General features: G+C 42.7%; 2 protein-coding genes across 2 annotated transcripts in view; both read right to left on the reverse strand.

The window, feature by feature from the left end:
- Window positions 1-13,426, reverse strand: part of LOC115817056 (cAMP-specific 3',5'-cyclic phosphodiesterase 4C-like) — a 48,943-nt gene extending 35,517 nt beyond the window's left edge. The window contains exon 1 of the mRNA XM_030780297.1: window positions 13,372-13,426. Coding sequence (XP_030636157.1) covers window positions 13,372-13,426 — 55 coding nt within the window. The remainder of the gene's footprint in view (window positions 1-13,371) is intronic.
- A 1,893-nt stretch (window positions 13,427-15,319) lies between these two features.
- Window positions 15,320-25,552, reverse strand: cdc37 (cell division cycle 37 homolog (S. cerevisiae)). Its single transcript, XM_030780568.1, has 8 exons — window positions 25,245-25,552; window positions 22,877-23,158; window positions 21,099-21,204; window positions 20,056-20,171; window positions 19,314-19,436; window positions 17,806-17,988; window positions 16,461-16,532; window positions 15,320-15,470 (listed from the first exon to the last, which is right to left on the reverse strand). Exons 1-8 carry the CDS (start codon window positions 25,350-25,352, stop codon window positions 15,321-15,323), a joined length of 1,140 nt encoding a protein of 379 aa, XP_030636428.1. The 5' UTR covers window positions 25,353-25,552; the 3' UTR covers window position 15,320.
- Window positions 25,553-26,077: the final 525 nt, after the last annotated feature.

Consider the following 26,077-nt stretch of genomic DNA (forward strand, 5'->3'; position numbering starts at 1 on the left):
CCAAGACCAGGAAACAGACAAACTGACTCAACCAACCAGCTGCTAGCTGCCTCCAGACATCATATAGGCTCCCTCAAATAGAGTCGATCCCTCGCATTTCCAATTTTAGAAGGAAAAAATATAAGTAGCTATGTCAGAAAAACTTAATTAACATTATAATAAAACTGTCTAGAGGAAATAGTGGCAAACATGATCTAGCTTCACAGAGACTATAAAACTCTGCTGCTAACCAGTAAGACTCGTAACAGTCTTGCCACCGTGTACCTAAGTGACCTCTTACCACTCTATAGCCCGCACCACTCTCATGGACCACAAAATGCAAACCTTTTTTCCTTACCGAGAATAACTAAATCTACAGCGGGTGGCAGGTCCTTCTCCCATATGGACTTCCAACCAATGTCCAGGATTCTGACCCTCTCTCAAAGATGTACCTATCCAGCCTAGCACAGAGTTAATCATCATTTATTAGAGCAGCTGGAGCACATGTGAATCAGTATCGTTCTAAAACTTAAAAAAAAAAAAAAACTACCACATGCCTCAGTTTGCTTCAACTCTCCTGTTCCCTCTCTTCTTTTATCTTCATGTCTCTGCCCCAACACAGGGGTCTCCATTCTGTGGTCGACAAGGTATCAGTCCCAAGTGTCTGAGGTGCATGTACTTCTATGGCTCCTGCCTGGACCTCCAGCAGGCCACTGCTCTGGGCCAACAGCCCACTTGTGACGCTAACTCAACCTGACCGTGAACCAAGAACACCCTGTCCTTTATAGCCACGTAAAATCTCAATTTTAACCATAGCAAAGCTAATCGGTCTCCGCCACTGTACTATACTATGGTCTTAAGGACAAACTCATGGATATGAACACTGCTTGGTTATCAAATTAAACTATATCTGATACCACCTAGAACCTTGTATATTAACTCCTTTATACTGTGAACAAGTTATATACTGTAAATAATTGAATAGACCACTGAATCTGTTTATCATGGACTCATTCTACACTGTGAATGTCTATGTTATGTGCTGGCCAGAGGAGGATGGGCTCCCCCTGTTGAGTCTTGGTTCCTCCTCCTATTCACTTCATTAGGGAGTTTTTCCTAGCCACTGTCGCCTTGGGCTTGCTGACTGGGGGTTTAAGCACTGAGCGCCGTAAGGCTATACAAATATACAAAGCGCTATACAAATAAACTTGAACTTGAACCTTGTAAGACCTCTTTACAAACATATTCTAGTCCTTTGTTCTTGCAAAACTGTTTCAGTAGGCTCTCCTTCTTTAGATGATTTAAATGTGCATTACAGCATCCCAAGGAATGAAGCTGGTTGCAATTCAAAGGAAAAGTCGAATTTCGTATGATATAAAATATAATAAAAGAATATAGATTATGATTAGTTGTATTCACATTTGGTGTTTCTTTCCCTGTCCACCTCTGCCTACTCCCATTGTTTCCGCTGATGAGGAACAGCTGAGATTATTACAGACGGCACAACAATTACAGACAATATTACCAACGATTACAGACAATATTACCAACGATATTACCAATGATTAAAGATGATATTACAAATGATAGTACCAATGATTACAGACAATATTAAAAAGGATATTACAGGCGATATTACCAATGATTAAAGTTGATATTACAGATGATAGTACATATGATAATACCAACGATTACAGACGATATTACCAACAACTAAAGACGATATTACAGACTATATTATTGCAAATCATTACAGCCAACAGCACCAATGATCATAGACAATATAACAGACGATTACAGAATCAGAATCACACTCCCACACTCGTCTTAGTACTGCTTGAAACATTGTTATCAAGTCAGTGACCTTGTATCATGATGTAAGGTATAAACACAACGGTGAAAACAGGACAAGTGGCAGACATTCATAAATCTGACAGAACTGCATGATGAGCTGTTGAAAAGCAGGCATGATAGACTAGTCCTGAAGTCAAGCTCTATCAAAAAATATATTACTATTTTTGTAGATGACACAATTTGACCTTTTATCATTACGTTTCACTCACAGACTACAACTTCCATGTCACTGTGTGTGTCTTTCTGTCTGTCTGTCTCAGCAGGTTTTCAATGCTGCATTACATCAAAACCTTAAATATTAAACTACTCAACTCATTTTTATTCTGTTAGTTTCAGACACATGTAACAGACATAGCTTAGGGCTAGATTTGAACACACAAACACCACAGGACTACACACTGACCATCGTTAGCATTGTGGCTAACAGACTAAACACACCACCGGTGGCCTTGTGGCTAACAAACTAAAAAACAGAACATCATTAGCTCTGTGGCTAACAGACCAGACATAGAACATCATCAGCTCTGTGGCTCACAGACTAGACATAGAACATCAGCTTTGTGGCTAACAGACTAGACACAGAACATCACTAGCTCTTTGGCTAACAGACCACACACAGAACATCATTAGCTCTGTGGCTAACAGACCAGACATAGAACATCATTAGCTCTGTGGCTAACAGACTAGACACAGAACATCATCAGCTCTGTGGCTAACAGACAAGACACAGAACATTAGCTCTGTGGCTAAGAGACTAGGCATGAAACATTATTAGCTCTGTGGCTAACAGACTAGACAAAGAACATCACTAGCTTTGTGGCTAACAGACTAGGCATGAATCATTATTAGCTCTGTGGCTAACAGACAAGACATAGAACAGCATTATCTCTGTGGCTAACAGACCACACACAGAACATCATTAGCCTTTTTGGCTAACAGACCACACATAGAACATCAATTTTTGAGGCTAACAGACTAGACACAGAACATCATCAGCTCTGTGGCTAACAGACAAGACACAGAACATTAGCTCTGTGGCTAAGAGACTAGGCATGAATCATTATTAGCTCTGTGGCTAATAGACTAGGCATGAATCATTATTAGCTCTGTGGCTAATAGACTAGGCATGAATCATTATTAGCTCTTGTTGGAGAAAAATTACTCTCCTTTAGGATAACCACTGTAGTAACCATGATAAACAATGTAACAATAATGTATTCATTATTATAGGAGTGAATCAATGTAATCGTTTATATTAACAGCTATATCTATACAATCCTTTGTATTGCAAGAAACATCAAGTTCTCTTTGTTCAGAAAGAAGAGACCTGTGTGGCCCTTTAGGGGACGGCATGTGAGATAAGGTCGGCGCCTCTGCCAGAGTGTTGTGGTCAGTCATAATATATGGGAAAAGAACGGCGCCTCTGCCAGAGTGTTGTGGTCAGTCATTATATATGGAGAAGGTGAAATATTCCACGTTTGTGATATATCTTACTCCACCACTTAGCAGGGCAGTAAATATTGGTGACGACGTATGGTAAACCTAAAGGAACTAAACAATAATAAAGTGACATAAACCAGCGATGAGAGGAATCTGTGAAGATGGGCTGGCAGAGGCGCCCCACATACAAAGAGATGAGGTAATGTGTATCTTTTTTTTTGAGAAAACATGTATAAAAACCGGTGCTTTGTGAGAAGGCGTCAGTCACTCCCCGGGACCTGACTCAGTTTGTTGTATGCCTTTTGAACTGTACAATAAACTTACACTGCATCTGACTCATTGTTAGACTCCTATTGTTTTGTCTCAGAACAGGTATCGTGTGGCGTTGGGACTCAGTCTCATTTGGCCAAGGCTGAGAATTTCACCCACACTCTGTGGCTAACAGACAAGACACAGAACATCATTAGCTCTGTGGCTAACAGACAAGACACAGAACATCAGCTTTGTGGCTAACAGACAAGACACAGAACATCATTAGCTCTGTGACTAACAGACAAGACACAGAACATCAGCTTTGTGGCTAACAGACAAGACACAGAACATCATTAGCTCTGTGACTAACAGTGCATATCTAGTTGCATGGGAGGGACTTCTGTATGGAAACATGCAAAGGTCTTCAAAATGCTAATGCACAGACACACACACAAATATAACACACACACACACACGCACAGATACAACACACATCTTTTCCACAATCATTTATGAAGCGCATCGGTTACAGACTTGTGACAATGTGTATGTGTGAAGCGTGTAAGACCACAGGTGCAGAGTACATGTCTGTATTAAGGTCAGAAATTAACAAGGACTCAGAGCTGTAATGCCCCATAATGAATGCCGGTGTGTTTTATTCATGTCATTTGATATGTTTGGTTGTATTGTCTGTAGTTATACAGATGGCATGTAAAACATGGTTTACATGTCTGTGGGGAGTCATACCCACTATTCATACCTACTATTCATACATACTATTCATACCCACTATTCATACATATTATTTATACCCACTATTCATACCTACTATTCATACCCACTATTCATAACTACTATTCATACCCACTATTCATACATATTATTCATACCCACTATTCATACCCACTATTCATACCCACTATTCATACATATTATTCATACCCACTATTCATACATTCTATTCATACCCACTATTCATACCTACTATTCATACCCACTATTCATACCTATTATTCATACCTACTATTCATACATACTATTCATACCTACTATTCATACATACTATTCATACCTACTATTCATACCCACTATTCATACATATTATTCATACATACTATTCATACATATTATTCACACCTACTATTCATACCCACTATTCATACCTACTATTCATACATACTATTCATACATATTATTCATACCTACTATTCATACCCACTATTCATACCTACTATTCATACATACTATTCATACATATTATTCATACCTACTATTCATACATACTATTCATACCTACTATTCATACCTACTATTCATACCCACTATTCATACCTACTATTCATACATACTATTCATACCCACTATTCATACCTACTATTCATACCCACTATTCATACCTACTATTCATACCCACTATTCATACATACTATTCAGACCTACTATTCATACATACTATTCATACCCACTATTCATACCTACTATTCATACCTATTATTCATACATACTATTCAGACCTACTATTCATACATACTATTCATACCCACTATTCATACCTACTATTCATACCTATTATTCATACCCACTATTCATACATACTATTCATACATATTATTCATACCCACTATTCATACCTACTATTCAGACCTACTATTCATACATACTATTCATACCCACTATTCATACCTACTATTCATACCTATTATTCATACCCACTATTCATACCTACTATTCATACATATTATTCATACCTACTATTCATACCCACTATTCATACACATTATTCATACCTACTATTCATACATACTATTCATACATATTATTAGTGAGTGAGTGAGTGTGTGTGAAGTGTTAAGTCATCAGTGTAGAGTATGTGTGAGTGAGTGTGAAGTGTTAAGTCATCAGTGTGGAGTATGTGTGAGTGAGTGAGTGTAAAGTGTCAAGTCATCAGTGTAAAGTATGTGTGAGTGAGTGTGTGTGAAGTGTTAAGTCATCAGTGTGGCGTATGTGTGAGTGAGTGTGTGTGAAGTGTTTAGTCATCAGTGTAGAGTATGTGTGAGTGAGTGTGAAGTGTTAAGTCATCAGTGTGGCGTATGTGTGAGTGAGTGAGTGTAAAGTGTCAAGTCATCAGTGTAAAGTATGTGTGAGTGAGTGTGTGTGAAGTGTTAAGTCATCAGTGTGGCGTATGTGTGAATGAGTGTGTGTGAAGTGTTTAGTCATCAGTGTAGAGTATGTGTGAGTGAGTGTGAAGTGTTAAGTCATCAGTGTGGAGTATGTGTGAGTGAGTGTGTGTGAAGTGTTAAGTCATCAGTGTGGCGTATGTGTGAGTGAGTGTGTGTGAAGTGTTAAGTCATCAGTGTGGAGTATGTGTGAGTGAGTAGTGAGTGAGTGTGAAGTGTTAAGTCATCAGTGTGGCGTATGTGTGAGTGAGTGTGTGTGAAGTGTTAAGTCATCAGTGTGGAGCATGTGTGAGTGAGTGTGAAGTGTTAAGTCATCAGTGTGGAGTATGTGTGAGTGAGTGAGTGTGAAGTGTTAAGTCATCAGTGTGGAGTATGTGTGAGTGAGTGTGTGTGAAGTGTTAAGTCATCAGTGTGGAGCATGTGTGAGTGAGTGTGAAGTGTTAAGTCATCAGTGTGGAGTATGTGTGAGTGAGTGAGTGTGAAGTGTTAAGTCATCAGTGTGGAGCATGTGTGAGTGAGTGTGAAGTGTTAAGTCATCAGTGTGGCGAATGTGTGAATGAGTGTGTGTGAAGTGTTAAGTCATCAGTGTGGAGCATGTGTGAGTGAGTGTGAAGTGTTAAGTCATCAGTGTGGAGTATGTGTGAGTGAGTGAGTGTGAAGTGTTAAGTCATCAGTGTGGAGCATGTGTGAGTGAGTGTGAAGTGTTAAGTCATCAGTGTGGCGTATGTGTGAGTGAGTGTGTGTGAAGTGTTAAGTCGTCAGTGTGGAGCATGTGTGAGTGAGTGTGAAGTGTTAAGTCATCAGTGTAGAGTATGTGTGAGTGAGAGTGTGTGAGCACTGCACAGTCTGACCAAAGCAAATGTATCTCCTCTCTCCAGTAGACCTGTTAAGTGTCTCCTCTCTCCAGTAGACCTGTTAAGTATCTCCTCAGACCTGTTTAGGATGAAGTGTGACTGTGACTATGTAAGTGAGGAAAGCTCATACTGTCTGTTTTAAAGGACAAAACCAAGTTTTCCCTAATGTTTCAAAAGTTAACTAACCAGCTTACAGTATGTGTGTACAGTCTGGTTCTGTATGTCTTACAGTATGTGTGTACAGTCTGGTTCTGTATCTTACAGTATGTGTGTAAAGTCTGGTTCTGTATCTTACAGTATGTGTGTACAGTCTGGTTCTGTATGTCTTACAGTATGTGTGCACAGTCTGGTTCTGTATCTTACAGTATTTGTGTACAATCTGGTTCTGTATCTTACAGTGTGTGTGTACAGTCTGGTTCTGTATCTTACAGTATGTGTGTACAGTCTGGTTCTGTATGTCTTACAGTATGTGTGTACAGTCTGGTTCTGTATGTCTTACAGTATGTGTGTACAGTCTGGTTCTGTATCTTACAGTATGTGTGTACAGTCTGGTTCTGTATGTTTTACAGTATGTGTGTACAGTCTGGTTCTGTATCTTACAGTATGTGTGTACAGTCTGGTTCTGTATGTCTTACAGTATGTGTGTACAGTCTGGTTCTGTATCTTACAGTGTGTGTGTACAATCTGGTTCTGTATCTTACAGTATGTGTGTACAGTCTGGTTCTGTATGTCTTACAGTATGTGTGTATAGTCTGGTTCTGTATGTTTTACAGTATGTGTGTACAGTCTGGTTCTGTATGTTTTACAGTATGTGTGTACAGTCTGGTTCTGTATCTTACAGTATGTGTGTACAGTCTGGTTCTGTATGTCTTACAGTATGTGTGTACAGTCTGGTTCTGTATCTTACAGTGTGTGTGTACAGTCTGGTTCTGTATCTTACAGTATGTGTGTACAGTCTGGTTCTGTATCTTACAGTAAGTGTGTACAATCTGGCTCTGTATCTTACAGTATGTGTGTACAGTCTGGTTCTGTATCTTACAGTATGTGTGTACAGTCTGTCTTGGCGAGAGCAAAGCTATTTAGCTCTTCTTTTGCACATGTTGGTAAGTTTATAGAAGGTGAATGTAGCGCTACTGTATCTGAGTGTCAGTGTTGAGTGTATATGAGTGTCAGTGTTGAGTGTCAGTGTTGTTGTGTCAGTGTTAGGTATATCTGAGAGTCAGTGTTGAGTGTCAGTGTCGTATCAGTGTTGAGTGTCAGTGTTGAGTGTATATGAGTGTCAATGTTGAGTGTATATGAGTGTCAGTGTTCAGTGTATATGAGTATCGGTGTTGAGTGTATATGAGTGTCAGTGTCGTTGTATCAGTGTTGAATGTCAGTGTTGAGTGTATATGAGTGTCAGTGTTGAGTGTATGAGTGTCAGTGTCATTTGTATCAGTGTTGAATGTCAGTGTTGAGCGTATATGAGTGTCAGTGTTGAGTGTCAGTGTTCAGTGTATATGAGTATCGGTGTTGAGTGTCAGTGTTGTTGTGTCAGTGTTGAGTGTATATGAGTGTCAGTGTCGTTGTATCAGTGTTGAATGTCAGTTTTGAGTGTATATGAGTGTCAGTGTGAGTGTCAGTGTTCAGTGTATATGAGTATCGGTGTTGAGTGTCAGTGTTGTTGTGTCAGTGTTGAGTGTATATGAGTGTCAATGTTGAGTGTCAGTGTTTGGTGTATATGAGTATCGGTGTTGAGTGTCAGTGTTGAGTGTCAGTGTTGTTGTGTCAGTGTTGAGTGTATATGAGTGTCAGTGTCATTTATATCAGTGTTGAATGTCAGTGTTGAGCGTATATGAGTGTCAGTGTTGAGTGTCAGTGTTTGGTGTATATGAGTATCGGTGTTGAGTGTCAGTGTTGTTGTGTCAGTGTTGAGTGTATCTGAGAGTCAGTGTTGAGTGTCAGTGTTGAGTGTCAGTGTTGTTGTGTCAGTGTTGAGTGTATATGAGTGTCAATGTTGAGTGTATATGAGTGTCAGTGTTGATTGTCAGTGTTCAGTGTATATGAGTATTGGTGTTGAGTGTCAGTGTTTGGTGTATATGAGTGTCAGTGTTGAGTGTCAGTGTTCAGTGTATATGAGTATCAGTGTTGAGTGTCAGTGTTGAGTGTCAGTGTTTGGTGTATATGAGTATCAGTGTTGAGTGTCAGTGTTGAGTGTATATGAGTGTCAGTGTTCAGTGTATATGAGTATCAGTGTTGAGTGTCAGTGTTGAGTGTCAGTGTTTGGTGTATATGAGTATCAGTGTTGAGTGTCAGTGTTGAGTGTATATGAGTGTCAGTGTTCAGTGTATATGAGTATTGGTGTTGAGTGTCAGTGTTGAGTGTCAGTGTTCAGTGTATATGAGTATCGGTGTTGAGTGTCGGTGTTTAGTGTATAGGAGTATCAGTGTTGTTGTGTCTTCTGTTGCATCTCTGTGACTGTGTAGCATTAGGGTCATGTATGTGTTTTACCTCATCCCCAGTGACAGTGAGCACACTGCGACTCTTCTTCATTCTGATTGGCTGGTTCTTTCCTCCGGGGCGGACCGGAGAAGAACCCAGACAGCACAGCAAGTTTAGAGCCAGGTCAAACCAGGGTCAAACCAAGGTCATGCCAGGATCAAACTCCCACCCCCATCTCGCTGTGTTACCCAGGCAACCTGGGATCAACCACTCACAGCTGCTCTCTACTCCAGTAAGGGTGATGCAAACTCGTCCTGTCTGAATGGGCAGTGCTACTGTCTTCAGTCAGTGACCCTGGTGAAGAGAGTGACAGAGCTTCACCCTGGTAGGGTTTATAATGCCAAAATGTTGGGTTACATCTGTAATCCTAGTTTTGTTCGGTGGATTGATGGATATGATTTGTAATCCAAGCGCTGATTTTTCGACTGATAGATGTGAATTGTAACCTTGTCTTTGGTCAGTTCATTTCTATATTTCATTTGTAATCCCAGTCTGTAATGAATGGTTTGATCTGCAGTCCTAGTTTGGACAGACTGGATATGATTGAGGTTTGGAGTGACTGACTGCTGTAGCCCAGTGTAATCCCTCCTGCCATGGGGTATTCAACTGAAGAAATCCTGAAAATAATGGGGACAGGGTGAACAGTCTAAACATACATTATTATAAGCATAAACATTATTAACATAAAACACACATACGTGTGTGTGTGTGTGTACACACATATACACATACACACAATAAAACGGCGGTAAGAGAAAAAAACCCCAAAACATATCAAAGGCATTCTTCAGGACACAACTATGTTTATCGCAGAATTAATGCAGAGTTACTAGACCAACTGTCCGATAAGTAGCGTTTGATATTAATCGCCTGAACCTCGACATGAAATTCTCCATGTCTCATATGTTTACCGCACTGCCATCCCACAAACCATACACGATGCGTGCAATGTCACATATAAAAGATGAACAGTGATATTTGGCAGTACACGAGATCTGGTCGAAATAACCTGTCGTCATAGAGTCAGCTACAGTCGTTCACTGTACAGTGACACATGCACACAGTGCCGAGGTGAGACGTAATAGAAACGCGCTCAGGCTGCAATAATAATACCGACAAGAAGTCATGACCGCAGACATTATTTGACATACATTCACACCGATACATAGGCACGTCCGCATATTCGACACTATATTAGCAGAGAGGGTGTATCACTTACCTTTATCCGTGCTGCATCGATGGACAACCACCCCACTCCCCGTCTTTCTCTCCCTCTCTCACTCTGCAGGCAGTCGGTATATCACGGCAGAGAAGAAAACACAAAGCGGTTTCGGGAATATCAGCTGCCTCGCGAGCTAGCCTACTGCACCAGTGCGCGCGCACGCACGCGCGCACACACACACACACACACACACACACACACACACACACACAGACAGGGCTCTCATTGAATAGCGGGTTGAACATGTATGATCTGCTGACAATTACACCATTAATTAAACAAACATTTATGTTTTGGCGCCAGTGATGTTCGATGTTTCCCTTTCTATCATACACACCAGGAGGCAGAACACTCCCTCCATTGACCTTAGCAGCAGGGCCACGCAGCACGCCCATTTGAACGCTAGACAGACAGTGGGTGACGGTACCACGGTCTTACCTAGGAGTAAACATCAAGGAGGTCGAAGATCCACAGTGGTTACCCCATATGATCTGTGATTCCTCAACATATCTGTGATTTTTATGCTGAGCAGAGTCCTGAAAACCCAACTCGGACCAGTTTCAAGATTCCAGCCGTCTCACTACCTCAAAAGAAACAGTAAAACAGTCTTTGTAACTTTACAGTAATTACTGTAAAAGTAAAGCTGTCTGGCTGTGAAACTTTACAGTAATTACTGTAACAGTAAAGTTGTCAGGCTGTGTAACTTTACAGTACTTACTGTAACAGTAAAGTTGTCTGGCTGTGTAACTTTACAGTAATTACTGTAACAGTAAAGCAGTCTGGTTGTTTAACTTTACAGTAATTACTGTAACAGTAAAGTTGTCTGGCTGTGTAACATTACAGAATTACTGTAACAGTAACACAGTCTGGTTGTGTAACTTTACAGTATTTACTGTAACAGTAAAGCTGTCTGGCTGTGAAACTTTACAGTAATTACTGTAACAGTAAAACAGTCTGGCTGTGTAACATTACAAAATTACTGTAACAGTAAGGCAGTCTGGTTGTTTAACTTTACAGTAATTACTGCAACAGTAGTCTTTTTTAACTGTAATTAATTTGCAATACTTTATAGCGACTACTGTAGGAGGAGAGTCCACAGAGAGCAACTTGACAATATTTACTATGGGAGAAGATCTTTGGATGTATCTGCTTTTCTAATACTTTTTCTAATATGGTTGTCAATGTTTTGAGCAGTGGAAATGAACTGGTTGAGGGCAAAATCAATGGTACCCTTTGGGCCCTAAAAATGAGTGATTATGCTTTTATCTGAATACTGTATTATTTATTTGTTTATTCATTCATTCATTCATTTAAAATTTTACAGAGGGAAAACTTACCTTCTCCCTTGGTCAAATTCAGCTTTGGGCTAATCCATGATATTTCTGACTATGAACACACTTGATGTGTGTTTGCTAACAGCCCTGTTCTCTCAAAACTGAAGTGTTGGAACTGGTGGACATTCCTCTGCTTCTAGGTTTGGGAGGAGTAAACCCAGAGTAGCTGGGTTAAGTCAGTAATAGACTGTGTACAGGAGTAAACCCTGAGTAGCTGGGTTAAGTCAGTAATAGACTGTGTACAGGAGTAAACCCTGAGTAGCTGGTTTAAGTCAGTAATAGACTGTGTACAGGAGTAAACCCTGAGTAGCTGGGTTAAGTCAGTAATAGACTGTATACGGGAGTAAACCCTGAGTAGCTGGGTTAAGTCAGTAATAGACTGTGTACGGGAGTAAACCCTGAGTAGCTGGGTTAAGTCAGTAATAGACTGTGTACAGGAGTAAACCCTGAGTAGCTTGGTTAAATCAGTAATAGACTGTGTACGGGAGTAAACCCTGAGTAGCTGGGTTAAGTCAGTAATAGACTGTGTACGGGAGTAAACCCTGAGTAGCTGGGTTAAGTCAGTAATAGACTGTACAAGAGTAAACCCTGAGTAGCTGGGTTAAGTCAGTGATAGACTGTGTACGGGAGTAAACCCTGAGTAGCTGGGTTAAGTCAGTAATAGACTGTGTACGGGAGTAAACCCTGAGTAGCTGGGTTAAGTCAGTAATAGACTGTGTACGGGAGTGAACCCTGAGTAGCTGGGTTAAGTCAGTAATAGACTGTGTACGGGAGTAAACCCTGAGTAGCTGGGTTAAGTCAGTAATAGACTGTGTACAGGAGTAAACCCTGAGTAGCTGGGTTAAGTCAATAATAGACTGTGTACAGGAGTGAATCGTGAGTAGCTGGGTTAAGTCAGTAATAGACTGTGTACAGGAGTGAACTGTGAGCAGCTGGGTTAAGTCAGTAATAGACTGCGTACAGGAGTGAACCGTGAGTAGCTGGGTTAAGTCAGTAATAGACTGTGTACAGGAGTGAACCCTGAGTAGCTGGGTTAAGTCAGTGATAGACTGTGTACAGGAGTAAACCCTGAGTAGCTGGGTTAAGTCAGTAATAGACTGTGTACAGGAGTAAACCCTGAGTAGCTGGGTTAAGTCAGTAATAGACTGTGTACAGGAGTGAACTGTGAGCAGCTGGGTTAAGTCAGTAATAGACTGCGTACAGGAGTGAACCGTGAGTAGCTGGGTTAAGTCAGTAATAGACTGTGTACAGGAGTGAACCCTGAGTAGCTGGGTTAAGTCAGTGATAGACTGTGTACAGGAGTAAACCCTGAGTAGCTGGGTTAAGTCAGTAATAGACTGTGTACAGGAGTGAGGAAGAAGAACCACTCATTGCCAAACAACCTTCAGTTTATAGCAGAACTTTACTCATTAACACCAAAGAGTTTAGTTTAAAGAAAAATAAAAAAAAAGGGTTCACCCACCCTAATTCATAACACCCTGTAAGAGAACTGGTCTGTCGTGCAAAACAAGACACATGGCCAAAAGAGGGTAAACCCTAACTACAGAATTACCATGTTGACAGAGACATCTCACTACACTTCACTAGTCATCTACACTATTGATGAGAAAATGATATAAGTATAAAATGCTTGCACACTCAGAAACGTTGTTTTAACATCTTTGAAATGTTTTTTTGTTTGTTTGTTTGAACATATTTGAAACTCATTCAATGTTTTCAGTAAAGGTGACACTACAGTTAGCAATAAACAGTCAGAGGCTTCTGAGCATGTTCCAGACCCTTACTGCCCATGAGCCAATCAGAGCGCAGCATGAAGTCTTCGCACTGGGACATTAACCAATGGCAAAGAGATGGCATGGTGTGTGACAGGCTGTGGGGCCACAGCACAGTAACTGGTTAACTTCACATCCTCTGCTACATAAACCACTCATTAAGCCAATTTTCACCACCTTTAATGAACACACGTCATTAACTGAGGAAGGAACATTTGTGCACAATTTTACTCACCAAACGCCCCCCCCCCCCCCAAACAACAAAACAAAAATACAGAAGACAGAGAAGAAAAGCATGTGTTGAGCAGAGGGGAGAGGAGTTGAGCAGAGGGGAGAGGATTTAAGGAGCAGGGAGAGGAGTTAAGGAGAGGGGGGGGGGGGGTTGAGGAGAGGGGAGAGGAGTTGAGGAGAGAGGAGAGGAGTTAAGGAGAGGTGAGAGGATTTAAGGAGCAGGGAGAGGAGTTAAGGAGAGGAGTTGAGGAGTTAAGGAGAGGTGAGGGGAGTCAAGGAGAGGTGAGAGGATTTAAGGAGCAGGGAGAGGAGTTAAGGAGAGGAGTTGAGGAGAGGGGAGAGGAGTTAAGGAGAGGTGAGAGGATTTAAGGAGCAGGGAAAAGAGTTAAGGAGAGGGGAGAGGAGTTGAGGAGAGGGGAGAGGAGTTAAGGAGAGGTGAGGGGAGTTAAGGAGAGGTGAGAGGATTTAAGGAGCAGGGAGAGGAGTTAAGGAGAGGAGTTGAGGAGTTAAGGAGAGGTGAGAGGATTTAAGGAGCAGGGAGAGGAGTTGAGAAAAGGGGAGAGGAGTTAAGGAGAGAGGAGAGGAGTTAAGGAGAGGGGAGAGGAGGGGGGGTTGAGGAGAGGGGAGAGGAGTTGAGGAGAGAGGAGAGGAGTTAAGGAGAGGGGAGAGGAGTTAAGGAGCAGGGAGAGGAGTTAAGGAGAGGAGTTGAGGAGAGGTGAGAGGATTTAAGGAGCAGGGAGAGGAGTTAAGGAGAGGAGTTGAGGAGAGGGGAGAGGAGTTAAGGAGAGAGGAGGGGAGTTAAGGAGAGGGGAGAGGAGGGGGGGTTGAGGAGAGGGGAGAGGAGTTGAGGAGAGGGCAGAGGAGTTAAGGAGAGGGGAGAGGAGTTAAGGAGCAGGGAGAGGAGTTAAGGAGAGGGGAGAGGAGTTGAGGAGAGGAAAATGAAGTTTTCTAAGGAGCAGAGGGAGTTTGTAGACAGGGCTGAGGAAGATCTGATTGTAGCTATAAGAATCAAAACTTCATTACAATTCAAAGAGCACAGCTGGTGCAGACCACCGTCACAGAACTGCCCTCTAGGGAAGCTAGAGTAACAGGCTGTGTCCTGCATACATACACCCGCTGTGTAGTAAGAGAAAAACTCAGTTTAAATGTCATCAGAAGCTAACACCCCACCCCGTCTCTCTAACCCTAACATTGGGCTTGACTCCGCTCCAATAGCACCGCACAGTGCCAGTGTGACATCACTTATCTTCAGCCAATCACTCCTTTTCAACAGGTAGGTGCCATCAGTCAGTGCAGTTTCTGTGTGTTGCCATGGTGACAGGTATGTTATGCCTTTGTGGTAATTAGTGCAGTGTGAATGTGTGGTAGTTTGGTACAGTGACGTGCTCTCACTGCAGTAACCTGGAGATGCTCTTTTCTCCACAAGCTCTTTCCATGGAAATGCCAGTGGCTATGCCTGCCTGTGCCCACAATGTCTAAAACACAGTGGAGACAGACACACTGATGATTCAGGTCTTTTATTCTTTGTTTTGTTCGTTTTTGTGTGTGTGTGTGTGTGTGGGGGGTACTATGGGTCATATTAAAGAGCGAGGGGAATGATGATATAGTTGGGGGGGTTGGGGGAAGGGGGGGCCTCCTATGGGTCATATTACAGAGTGAGAGGAATGGTGATGTAGTTGGGGGGGGGGGGGGGGGGTCCTAAGGTCAAAAAGTCATGTTAAAGTTCATTTTTCCTCTTTCTCTCCAGCTGCTGTTTCTTTGTTTAGTTCCTCATACTTTGGCTCTTCTTCCTCTTTGTCTCCATCTTCATCTGTCCTGGAGTTTGGCACCCAGAGGCCGGAGTCAATACAGCGCTTCATATGGTACTTAGCCTCCTGTTTACACAAACACACACACACACGAGTCAATACAGCGCTTCATATGGTACTTAGCCTCCTGTTTACACAAACACACACACACGAGTCAATACAGCGCTTCATATGGTGCTTAGCCTCCTGTTTACACAAACACACACACACGAGTCAATACAGCGCTTCATATGGTGCTTAGCCTCCTGTTTACACACACACACACACACACACACACACACACACACACACACACACACACACACACACGAGTCAATACAGCACTTCATATGGTACTTAGCCTCCTGTTTACACAAACACACAGACACACGAGTCAATACAGTGCTTCATATGGTACTTAGCCTCCTGTTTACACAAACACACACACACGAGTCAATACAGCGATTCATATGGTACTTAGCCTCCTGTTTACACAAACACACACACACACACGAGTCAATACAGCGATTCATATGGTACTTAGCCTCCTGTTTACACAAACACACACACACACGAGTCAATACAGCGCTTCATATGGTACTTAGCCTCCTGTTTACACAAACACACACAGACACACGAGTCAATACAGCGCTTCATATGGTAGTCTGACTCCTGCACAAACACAGACACAGATGCACACACACACGCGCACACACACACACACACACACACACACACACACACACGAGTCAATACAGCGCTTCATATGGTACTTAGCCTCCTGTTTACACAAACACACACACACACACACACAGACAGACACACACTGACAGACACACACACACACACTGACACACACACACACACACACACACACACACACACAGACAGACACACACTGACAGACACACACTGACAGACACACACTGACAGACACACACACACACTGACACACACACACACACACACACAGACAGACAGACACACACTGACACACACTGACACACACACACACACACACACAGACAGACACACACTGACAGACAAACACACACACTGACACACACACACACTGACCGTTGGGTCCATTTTGCTGATGGCATCCTGCAGCATCTGAACGTCTTTCTCATCAAAGCACTTCTGCATTTCCTGTAAACACAAAATTACACGTGACGTGTGTGTGTGTGTGTGTGTGATCATTCCACATTCACCAGGTCCATCACAGTGTAGTGTGCGTGTGTGTGTGTGTGTGTGTGCATGTTTGTGTTTACGGCATGTGCGTGTTTACAGTCCTGTAGGGGGTGTGTGTGTGTGTGTGTGTGTTTGCTCCTGTACGGTAAAGTGTGTGTGTGTGTGTGTGTGTGTGTTTCCTCCTGCAGGGTAAAGTGTGTGTGTGTGTGTGTGTGTCTGTGTTTCCTCCTGTAGGGTAAAGTGTGTGTGTGTGTGTGTGTTAGCCCCTGTAGGGTAAAGTGGTAAAGTGTGTGTGTGTGTGTGTGTGTGTGTCTGTGTTTGCTCCTGTAGGGTGAAGTGTGTGTGTGTGTGTGTCTGTGTTTGGTCCTGTAGGGTAAAGTGTGTGTGTGTGTGTGTCTGTGTTTGGTCCTGTAGGGTAAAGTGTGTGTGTGTGTGTGTCTGTGTTAGCTCCTGTAGGGTAAAGTGTGTGTGTGTGTGTGTGTTAGCTCCTGTAGGGTAAAGTGGTAAAGTGTGTGTGTGTGTGTGTGTCTGTGTTTCCTCCTGTAGGGTAAAGTGTGTGTGTGTGTGTGTGTTAGCCCCTGTAGGGTAAAGTGGTAAAGTGTGTGTGTGTGTGTGTGTGTGTGCGTGTCTGTGTTTGCTCCTGTAGGGTGAAGTGTGTGTGTGTGTGTGTCTGTGTTTGGTCCTGTAGGGTAAAGTGTGTGTGTGTGTGTGTCTGTGTTTGGTCCTGTAGGGTAAAGTGTGTGTGTGTGTGTGTGTTAGCTCCTGTAGGGTAAAGTGGTAAAGTGTGTGTGTGTGTGTGTGTCTGTGTTTGCTCCTGTAGGGTAAAGTGTGTGTGTGTGTGTGTCTGTGTTTGGTCCTGTAGGGTAAAGTGTGTGTGTGTGTGTGTGTGTCTGTGTTTGCTCCTGTAGGGTAAAGTGTGTGTGTGTTTGTCTGTGTTTGCTCCTGTAGGGTAAAGTGTGTGTGTGTGTGTGTGTGTGTGTTAGCCCCTGTAGGGTAAAGTGGTAAAGTGTGTGTGTGTGTGTGTGTGTGTCTGTGTTTGCTCCTGTAGGGTAAAGTGTGTGTGTGTGTGTCTGTGTTTGGTCCTGTAGGGTAAAGTGTGTGTGTGTGTGTGTGTGTCTGTGTTTGCTCCTGTAGGGTAAAGTGTGTGTGTGTTTGTCTGTGTTTGCTCCTGTAGGGTAAAGTGTGTGTGTGTGTGTGTGTGTGTGTGTGTGTGTCCAGTGTAGTTATTTACCGGGGGAAGTGACTCATACACCTCCACGGGGTCCAGTCCTCCAGGGCCGAGTCTTTTCTGTTTCTCCTCCTCCTCATACTCCTTCATGGCCTTCTCAATACGGATCTTCGCCCGCCCGCGCACACGCTCCTTAAACGACTCCAGCTCATCGTTAAAGGCATCCTGGTACTGCTGATCCGCCGTCTGAGAGAGGACGCACAGACGCACACACACGCGCACACACATACACACACACACACACACACACACACATACAGACACACAGACACACACACACACATACATACACGCAAACAATACTGATACTGTAAAAACCATTACTGACAGTGTTAAAGTGAGTTTTATATATATATATATATATATATAGACCATTACTGACAGTGTTAAAGTGAGTTATATATCTCTTTCAGTCCAAATATACTACATATGTATTTACACTCAACATTGTTATATTGATTATAGTAGGCGCCTTCGCACCGGAGGAACTTTTCCATAGTTCTTAGAACTGTTGGAGAAAGTACCCCCTTTTTCACGTGTTCGCACCGCAGGAACTTAGAACGATCGTAGTTCTTAGAACGCTGTTTTGAGGGGCTTTTTTAGCTCCTACTTCAGGGTAGGTACTTTCGCAGCGCAATAGGAACCTTGTGACATAGATGTCCAGCCATTGGTCCAGACGCAGGCATGGATGATTGCAACCGCCATTTTTAAAGGTCCGTGCAAAATATACAGCTTTAGAACGTATTACATTTAATTTTTGATATTCATGTCTAAAATGTCTTAAACTGTCTGGAATTGTAGAGGGGGAAACATGGTTTTATGTTTTATTTTACCGGTATTTTATATCCCCCAACAATGACCATTTCTGCAACGTCCAATGTATATTTGTACATTGAAGAGGTAGCGTACACTCCGCTTCGGTAGGTGCTTGTATGTCCGCTTGTGTGGCTGTGATCTGCATTTTAACCTAAAATAAGAATGTGTTTATCCAGCTTACGATCTGGGGACTGCGGCGGGGAAAAGAAAAAAAAAAACACGATGCTGCGAGCCAGCGTCAGGCACAAGCGCTATGCTAGCACCCAAAAAGTACTATGCCCATCAAGTCATTCACTGCTACTGCTGTGGTAAATGTATAAATGCAGGGGGACATTTTTTTTTTTTTGGACTGGGCAGTTATATGTTATAAGGGGGTAGTTCCTATCGAATTAGACCCTAGAACTGTTCAGTCCGAAAGCGCCTAGAGTTCCGCATGTTTGTGTGGTGTCCAGGCATTCATATTGTTAAATGAAGATCGGTGTTGTCATGCTGCAGACTTGAGTAACTTTAACCCTGACAGAGCACAGAAGCCTGACTGCGTTTGATTTTAACACACACAGAGGGAGACTGACCAAAGATCAGCTGTTTTAGTGTTTAAGTCTGACATGTGCCATGGTTACACATTATGGTCTTTAAAGCTTTGGAAATTACATATTTTAATATTAAGGTGACAGTTATTGTCTCGTCACACACACCTTGATCTTGGCGAAAAACTGTCGAAAACATCCCCTGGGGTCCACCTTCAGACTCTTGGCCAGTTCCAATATAAACTGCATCACGATGGTCTGATGAGCCACCTGTTCCATCAGAGCGTGTTTCTACAACACACACACACACACAGAGCTCAAATACAAAGACTATACACACACACACACACACACACAGAGCTCAAATACAAAGATTGATCAAACACACACACGCGGAGCTCAAAATACAAAGATCAGACACACACATACACACAGACAACACAAATACAGCAAAAACATACTACAAACACATAATCAGATACATACAAACAGATCAAACAAACACACACAAATACAGCAAAAACACACTACACAAACACACAATCGGATACATACAAACAGATCAAACAAACACACACACACACACACACACAGAGCTCAAATACAAAGATCACGCGCGCACACACACACACACACACACACAGCTCAAATACAAAGATCACACACACACATAGCTCAAATACAAAGATTATACACACACACACACACACACACACACACACAGAGCTCAAATACAAAGATTGATCAAACACACACACACACACACACACACACACACGCAGAGCTCAAAATACAAAGATCAGACACACACATACACACACACACACAAATACAGCAAAAACATACTACAAACACATAATCAGATACATACAAACAGATCAAACAAACACACACACACACACACACACACCTCCTCCACCTCCAGGTCGATGCACATGATGACCAGGTAGTTTGCTGTCTCCTCACACACTAGATGAGGGTGGTCTGACAGGTATTTCTGACTGTCGTCCCAGCGATGCAGCATCCCTACAGGAGGACACCCGTTACCATGGTTAAACACACACACAGTTTATGCTCTCGCGCACACACACACACACACACACACACACACAGAGATTATGCTTTCACGCACACACAATCACAGAGATTATGCTGTCACGCACACCCACACAGAGATTATGCTGTCACACACAATCACAGAGATTATGCTGTCACGCACACACACACACAGAGATTATGCTGTCATGCACACACACACAGAGATTATGCTGTCATGCACACACACACAGAGATTATGCTCTCATACACACATAGAGATTATGCTCTCACACACACACAGAGATTATGCTGTCATGCACACACACACAGAGATTATGCTCTCACGCACACACACACACACAGAGATTATGCTGTCACGCACACACACACACACAGAGATTATGCTCTCACGCACACACACACACACAGAGATTATGCTCTCACGCACACACACACACACAGAGATTATGCTGTCATGCACACACACACACACAGAGATTATGCTCTCACGCACGCACACACACACAGATATTATGCTCTCACGCACACACACACAGAGATTATGCTCTCACGCACACACACACACACACACACACAGAGATTATGCTCTCACACGCACACACACAGAGATTATGCTCTCACGCACACACACACACACAGAGATTATGCTCTCACACACACACACACACAGAGATTATGCTCTCACGCACACACACAGAGATTATGCTGTCATGCACACACACACACACAGAGATTATGCTCTCACACACACACATACACAGAGATTATGCTCTCACACACACACACAGAGATTATGCTGTCATGCACACACACACACAGATTATGCTCTCACGCACACACACACACACAGATTATGCTCTCACACACACACATACACAGACTGCCTGTCCTCACCAAAGTGTTTGATCTGTTTCTCATATTTCTCCACAAAGGTCTTGTGCTTCGCCTCCTTCTCCTCCTCCGACTCCTCCTTCCCCTCAGGCTTAATGTTTACAACACTCTGTAGAGCCCAGAGTGACAGAGAGAGAGAGAAAGAGAGAGAGAGGGAGCAGAACACAGAGAGGCTGTGATTAATTAACACTCCTTAGCCAGACAAAACAAAGCCCTGACCCACCAACAGTGACTATCAGGAGATGTATGAGAGATGTCTGAGTGTCTGTCTGGAGCTGCATGAGGAATGTCTCATTGTCTGTCGGGAGATGAACACTACACAGGCGTCTCTGTGTGTCAGGAGTGGCCAACATGAGGCGAGAGAGAGACTCTGGACCGAGGTCACCTTACTGAAACCGTTTTTGCTAAACTATCCCATGGGTGAGTTAGTGACGTCTTATTTCTGAAGATGAGTTTGTGGGTGAGTGAGTGACGTCTTATTTCTGAGGATGAGTTTGTGGTTGAGTTAGTGATCTCACCTTACTGAAACCGTCTTTGCTAAACTATCCCATGGGTGGGTTAGTGACGTCTTATTTCTGAAGATGAGTTTGTGGGTGAGTGAGTGACGTCTTATTTCTGAGGATGAGTTTGTGGTTGAGTTAGTGATCTCACCTTACTGAAACCGTCTTTGCTAAACTATCCCATGGGTGGGTTAGTGACGTCTTATTTCTGAAGATGAGTTTGTGGGTGAGTGAGTGACGTCTTATTTCTGAGGATGAGTTTGTGGCTGAGTTAGTGATCTCACCTTACTGAAACCGTCTTTGCTAAACTATCCCATGGGTGGGTTAGTGACGTCTTATTTCTGAAGATGAGTTTGTGGTTGAGTTAGTGATCTCACCTTACTGAAACCGTCTTTGCTAAACTATCCCATGGGTGGGTTAGTGACGTCTTATTTCTGAAGATGAGTTTGTGGGTGAGTGAGTGACGTCTTATTTCTGAGGATGAGTTTGTGGCTGAGTTAGTGATCTCACCTTACTGAAACCGTCTTTGCTAAACTATCCCATGGGTGGGTTAGTGACGTCTTATTTCTGAAGATGAGTTTGTGGTTGAGTTAGTGATCTCACCTTACTGAAACCGTCTTTGCTAAACTATCCCATGGGTGGGTTAGTGACGTCTTATTTCTGAAGATGAGTTTGTGGTTGAGTTAGTGATCTCACCTTACTGAAACCGTCTTTGCTAAACTATCCCATGGGTGAGTTAGTGACGTCTTATTTCTGAAGATGAGTTTGTGGGTGAGTGAGTGACGTCTTATTTCTGAGGATGAGTTTGTGGCTGAGTTAGTGATCTCACCTTACTGAAACCGTCTTTGCTAAGCTATCCCATGGGTGGGTTAGTGACGTCTTATTTCTGAAGATGAGTTTGTGGTTGAGTTAGTGATCTCACCTTACTGAAACCGTCTTTGCTAAACTATCCCATGGGTGAGTTAGTGACGTCTTATTTCTGAAGATGAGTTTGTGGGTGAGTGAGTGACGTCTTATTTCTGAGGATGAGTTTGTGGCTGAGTTAGTGATCTCACCTTACTGAAACCGTCTTTGCTAAGCTATCCCATGGGTGGGTTAGTGACGTCTTATTTCTGAAGATGAGTCTGTGGTTGAGTTAGTGATCTCACCTTACTGAAACCGTCTTTGCTAAACTATCCCATGGGTGAGTTAGTGACGTCTTATTTCTGAAGATGAGTTTGTGGGTGAGTGAATGACGTCTTATTTCTGAAGATGAGTTTGTGGTTGAGTTAGTGATCTCACCTTACTGAAACCGTCTTTGCTAAGCGTGTCCACGTTCCATGGCATCTTCTTCTCCTCCCTGCGATGCTCCTCCAGCTTCTTCTCCCATGACCTCTCCTCCTTTTTCAGCTGTTTCTCCTCTTCCAGTGCTTTGGCCAGCTCTGCTTTCGTCTGCTCTGATGACGTTTCCTGAAGCTCACGCACCCTGCGCTGGACCTCAGCCAACTTCCTCTTGCTCTCCAACAGGCTCCTCTCAATCTCCTCTCCCTTCTTTTGGAAAGCCTCCATCCGCTCCAGACGGGCCTGATGGAAACACCACGCAGTAGGTTTTCAGGCTATTCACTCATTACATTACATTTCTTTAGCTGACCCAAACCCTAACCCTAACCCTTTTGGAAAGCCTCCATCCGCTCCAGACGGGCCTGATGGAAGCACCATGCAGTAGCTTAATAGGAAAGTTGTCCATTTGTCAGGCTATTCACTCATTATATTACATTACATTTCTTTAGCTGACGTTTTTATCCAAAGTGACTTACAAGTGTTAGGGTAACCCTAACCCTAACCCGAGTGGGGAAACAGTGAGAGCCCGGCCCATGACTTGGCGACATGTGTTAATTGCAGATATATCCGTATCGGCGTTTATAACGGCCCACAAATGTCCATTAAAAAAGAAATGGACAGACAGACAGACCCATGTTATCCCTAAACCATCTGTAGTTACAGTCAGTGCTTTAGAAATGATTACTCCAGAAGGACCACGTAAATAAACGTGAGCTGAACAAGTTCCCAACATGGCTTGGTAGCCAAACAAAGTTATCAAGCTTCTCCTTCAAACGTGTAGTGTGAAATCTCAAAGCCGCAAGTCCTCATTACAGATGGTCATGCAGCATGAGATGCATTCAGCAGCAGCGTTTACTCTAGGTGACCGTACCAGTTTACTGCATTACTCATGAAAACTTATATTATACAATAATATAAGTTTTGTTGTACTTCTGTTCAAAGTAGCCTACCATTTATGACAATAAAACAAGTTTACTTTTAAACTGCATGATGTCATGTTATCTTGATGAGGACTCTTAAATAACTACAAATAACGAATGTTAGGGAAAATGTTTCTTTTTGTTATGTGTTTCTGAAAAAAAATAAATAAATAATAAGAGAGAATATCGGCCGAAATATCAACGTCGGATTTTAAATCTTCCTCAAATATCGAAATCGGTATTGGTCTTAAAAATCCTATATCGGTCGGGCTCCACTATACTGCTTTTATGTTAGTGATATCTCCACAGATATCAGATACAATACATTCCACCTGGCTGTGACAGCCACGATTCAAAAGCTAATTGCTAAACATTCTACCAGACCAAGTTTCCTAAATACAGACTGAGCAGGTCTAATACACTGATCTCATTGTGATAGTAACAACGCAATAGTGTTTAACATAAAAGAATTAATTTCACAATTCATCTTATACCTGTGCTATCAAATTATATAGTTAAGTACAATACACACACAACTCAGAACGCGATGTCTGGGTGATGTTTGGATATGAAGACATCTCTTGGAATACCAGTAGTTTCTAACCAAGTCATTTCTGTGACTGTATGTACGGTAGTGAGGGGATTAGCTTGTCTCTGTAAAGCAGACCTGAGTGCGGGCTATAGGTTTTCTTCATCGGATGATAAATTCTCAGACAGTTGCTGAGTTGGATTTGAGAACGGGGCTACTGACCGTGCGAGGGAAGACATTGACACAACTGGAAGCTGTCTAGCTCTTAATGAGTACGCAAGCATACAACGGCGCTGAAGAGAATTACAACAATCAGGGATCCATGGCTAAATATGGTTACTAGCCTATATACATTCATAGACATACACTAATCTATAAGGCAAGTGTGTTAACTTATATCTGTAAACAGTTAGCCTTGGCGGGCGGGAGCAGCGACAGCTATGACCCCCCCCCCTCCCCCGCGCTGACGTCACGGTGCCAAAGAAGTTCCAGGAGAGTTCAAGAAAAAGCTACAGGAACCGTGCGAAACGACATAACACGTAAACTGATTCACAGCTGCAGACAGTAGCATCCGATGATTATGGTTTAAATGTGTTGTTCCGCAAGTACACACCGCCGCTGTCTGTACAGAATAAGCAAACGCAGCTCTAAAAAGCGGATAAAACTAACCAAACTCTCGGATTCACAGTGCAAGACTGAGATGTAGCCGGCTGTATACATCAGGTGTGGAATAGGCCCTTCTTACATCTACATGTTCAGTAGCCAAAGCAGCATAATGTGAATATATGTTTCGCCCCCGTCTGTCGACAGCCGTGTTATTCTAGCCTACACAGGCCCATACCCAAAACCCAACAATGATGGTGCGACAGCAGTGTTGTACCTGATGCCTCCACCTGAAAAGACTGGGTGTATCAATATTTGGGTGAGTGTCGTCTTCATCGTCCGACACTTCGATGTGGTCCCACACACTGTAGTCGATCGTCGTCATTGCCACGAGTTGTTATTCTTCACTGGTACTTTTTAAGAATTTAAATCAAACCTCTAACTAAATACTGTCTCGCAGGCGTACAGTAATGTCGCTTTTCGTGGCCGTTCTGAGGGACAGAACTGATAAGGAGAAACGATTCACCCTCAGTAGGAGACCGACACCTATCTTCTGCCTCTCCACTACACTGTTTCTGGAAAGCTCCTTAGCTTCCGTTTGCTCTTGTGACGACATATTTCTGCGACGTGGTATTTGAAAGACGCTTTTCACTTGCGACATAAAACTGTTAAAACAGTGACCTCACTCACATTGAGAATGAACGGCATTTAGCACTGCACGCTTCATCAATACAGAATTATTGACCCAAATATGAGTTGCCATAAATTAGTGATGTCGAAACGAAGCTTTCTGAAGTTTTCCATTCCACGAGGATTTCCATTCAACCGTATCAACTAGATTCAACCGGGTTCATAGCGCGAAGTTTTCATCACGCTTCACGTTAGTGACACCTGGTGGTAAAAGGGAGGAAGCACAGCTATTAATCTGTTGTATCTTAATCCAGCGAGTCCAATAAATTTCATTTGAAAAAGAACTGAATGGCTTCACTTTGAAGGCTACTTCTAGAATAAATCTGGTACTATAGACAAACTCTCTAACACACATACAACTTTACTTAAAGTTAATTTACTTCTAGTCCTTCATCAAGAATAAAATCTTCACAAAGCACA

This window comes from Chanos chanos, chromosome 7, assembly GCF_902362185.1.
Source record: "Chanos chanos chromosome 7, fChaCha1.1, whole genome shotgun sequence".
Taxonomy (NCBI): domain Eukaryota; kingdom Metazoa; phylum Chordata; class Actinopteri; order Gonorynchiformes; family Chanidae; genus Chanos; species Chanos chanos.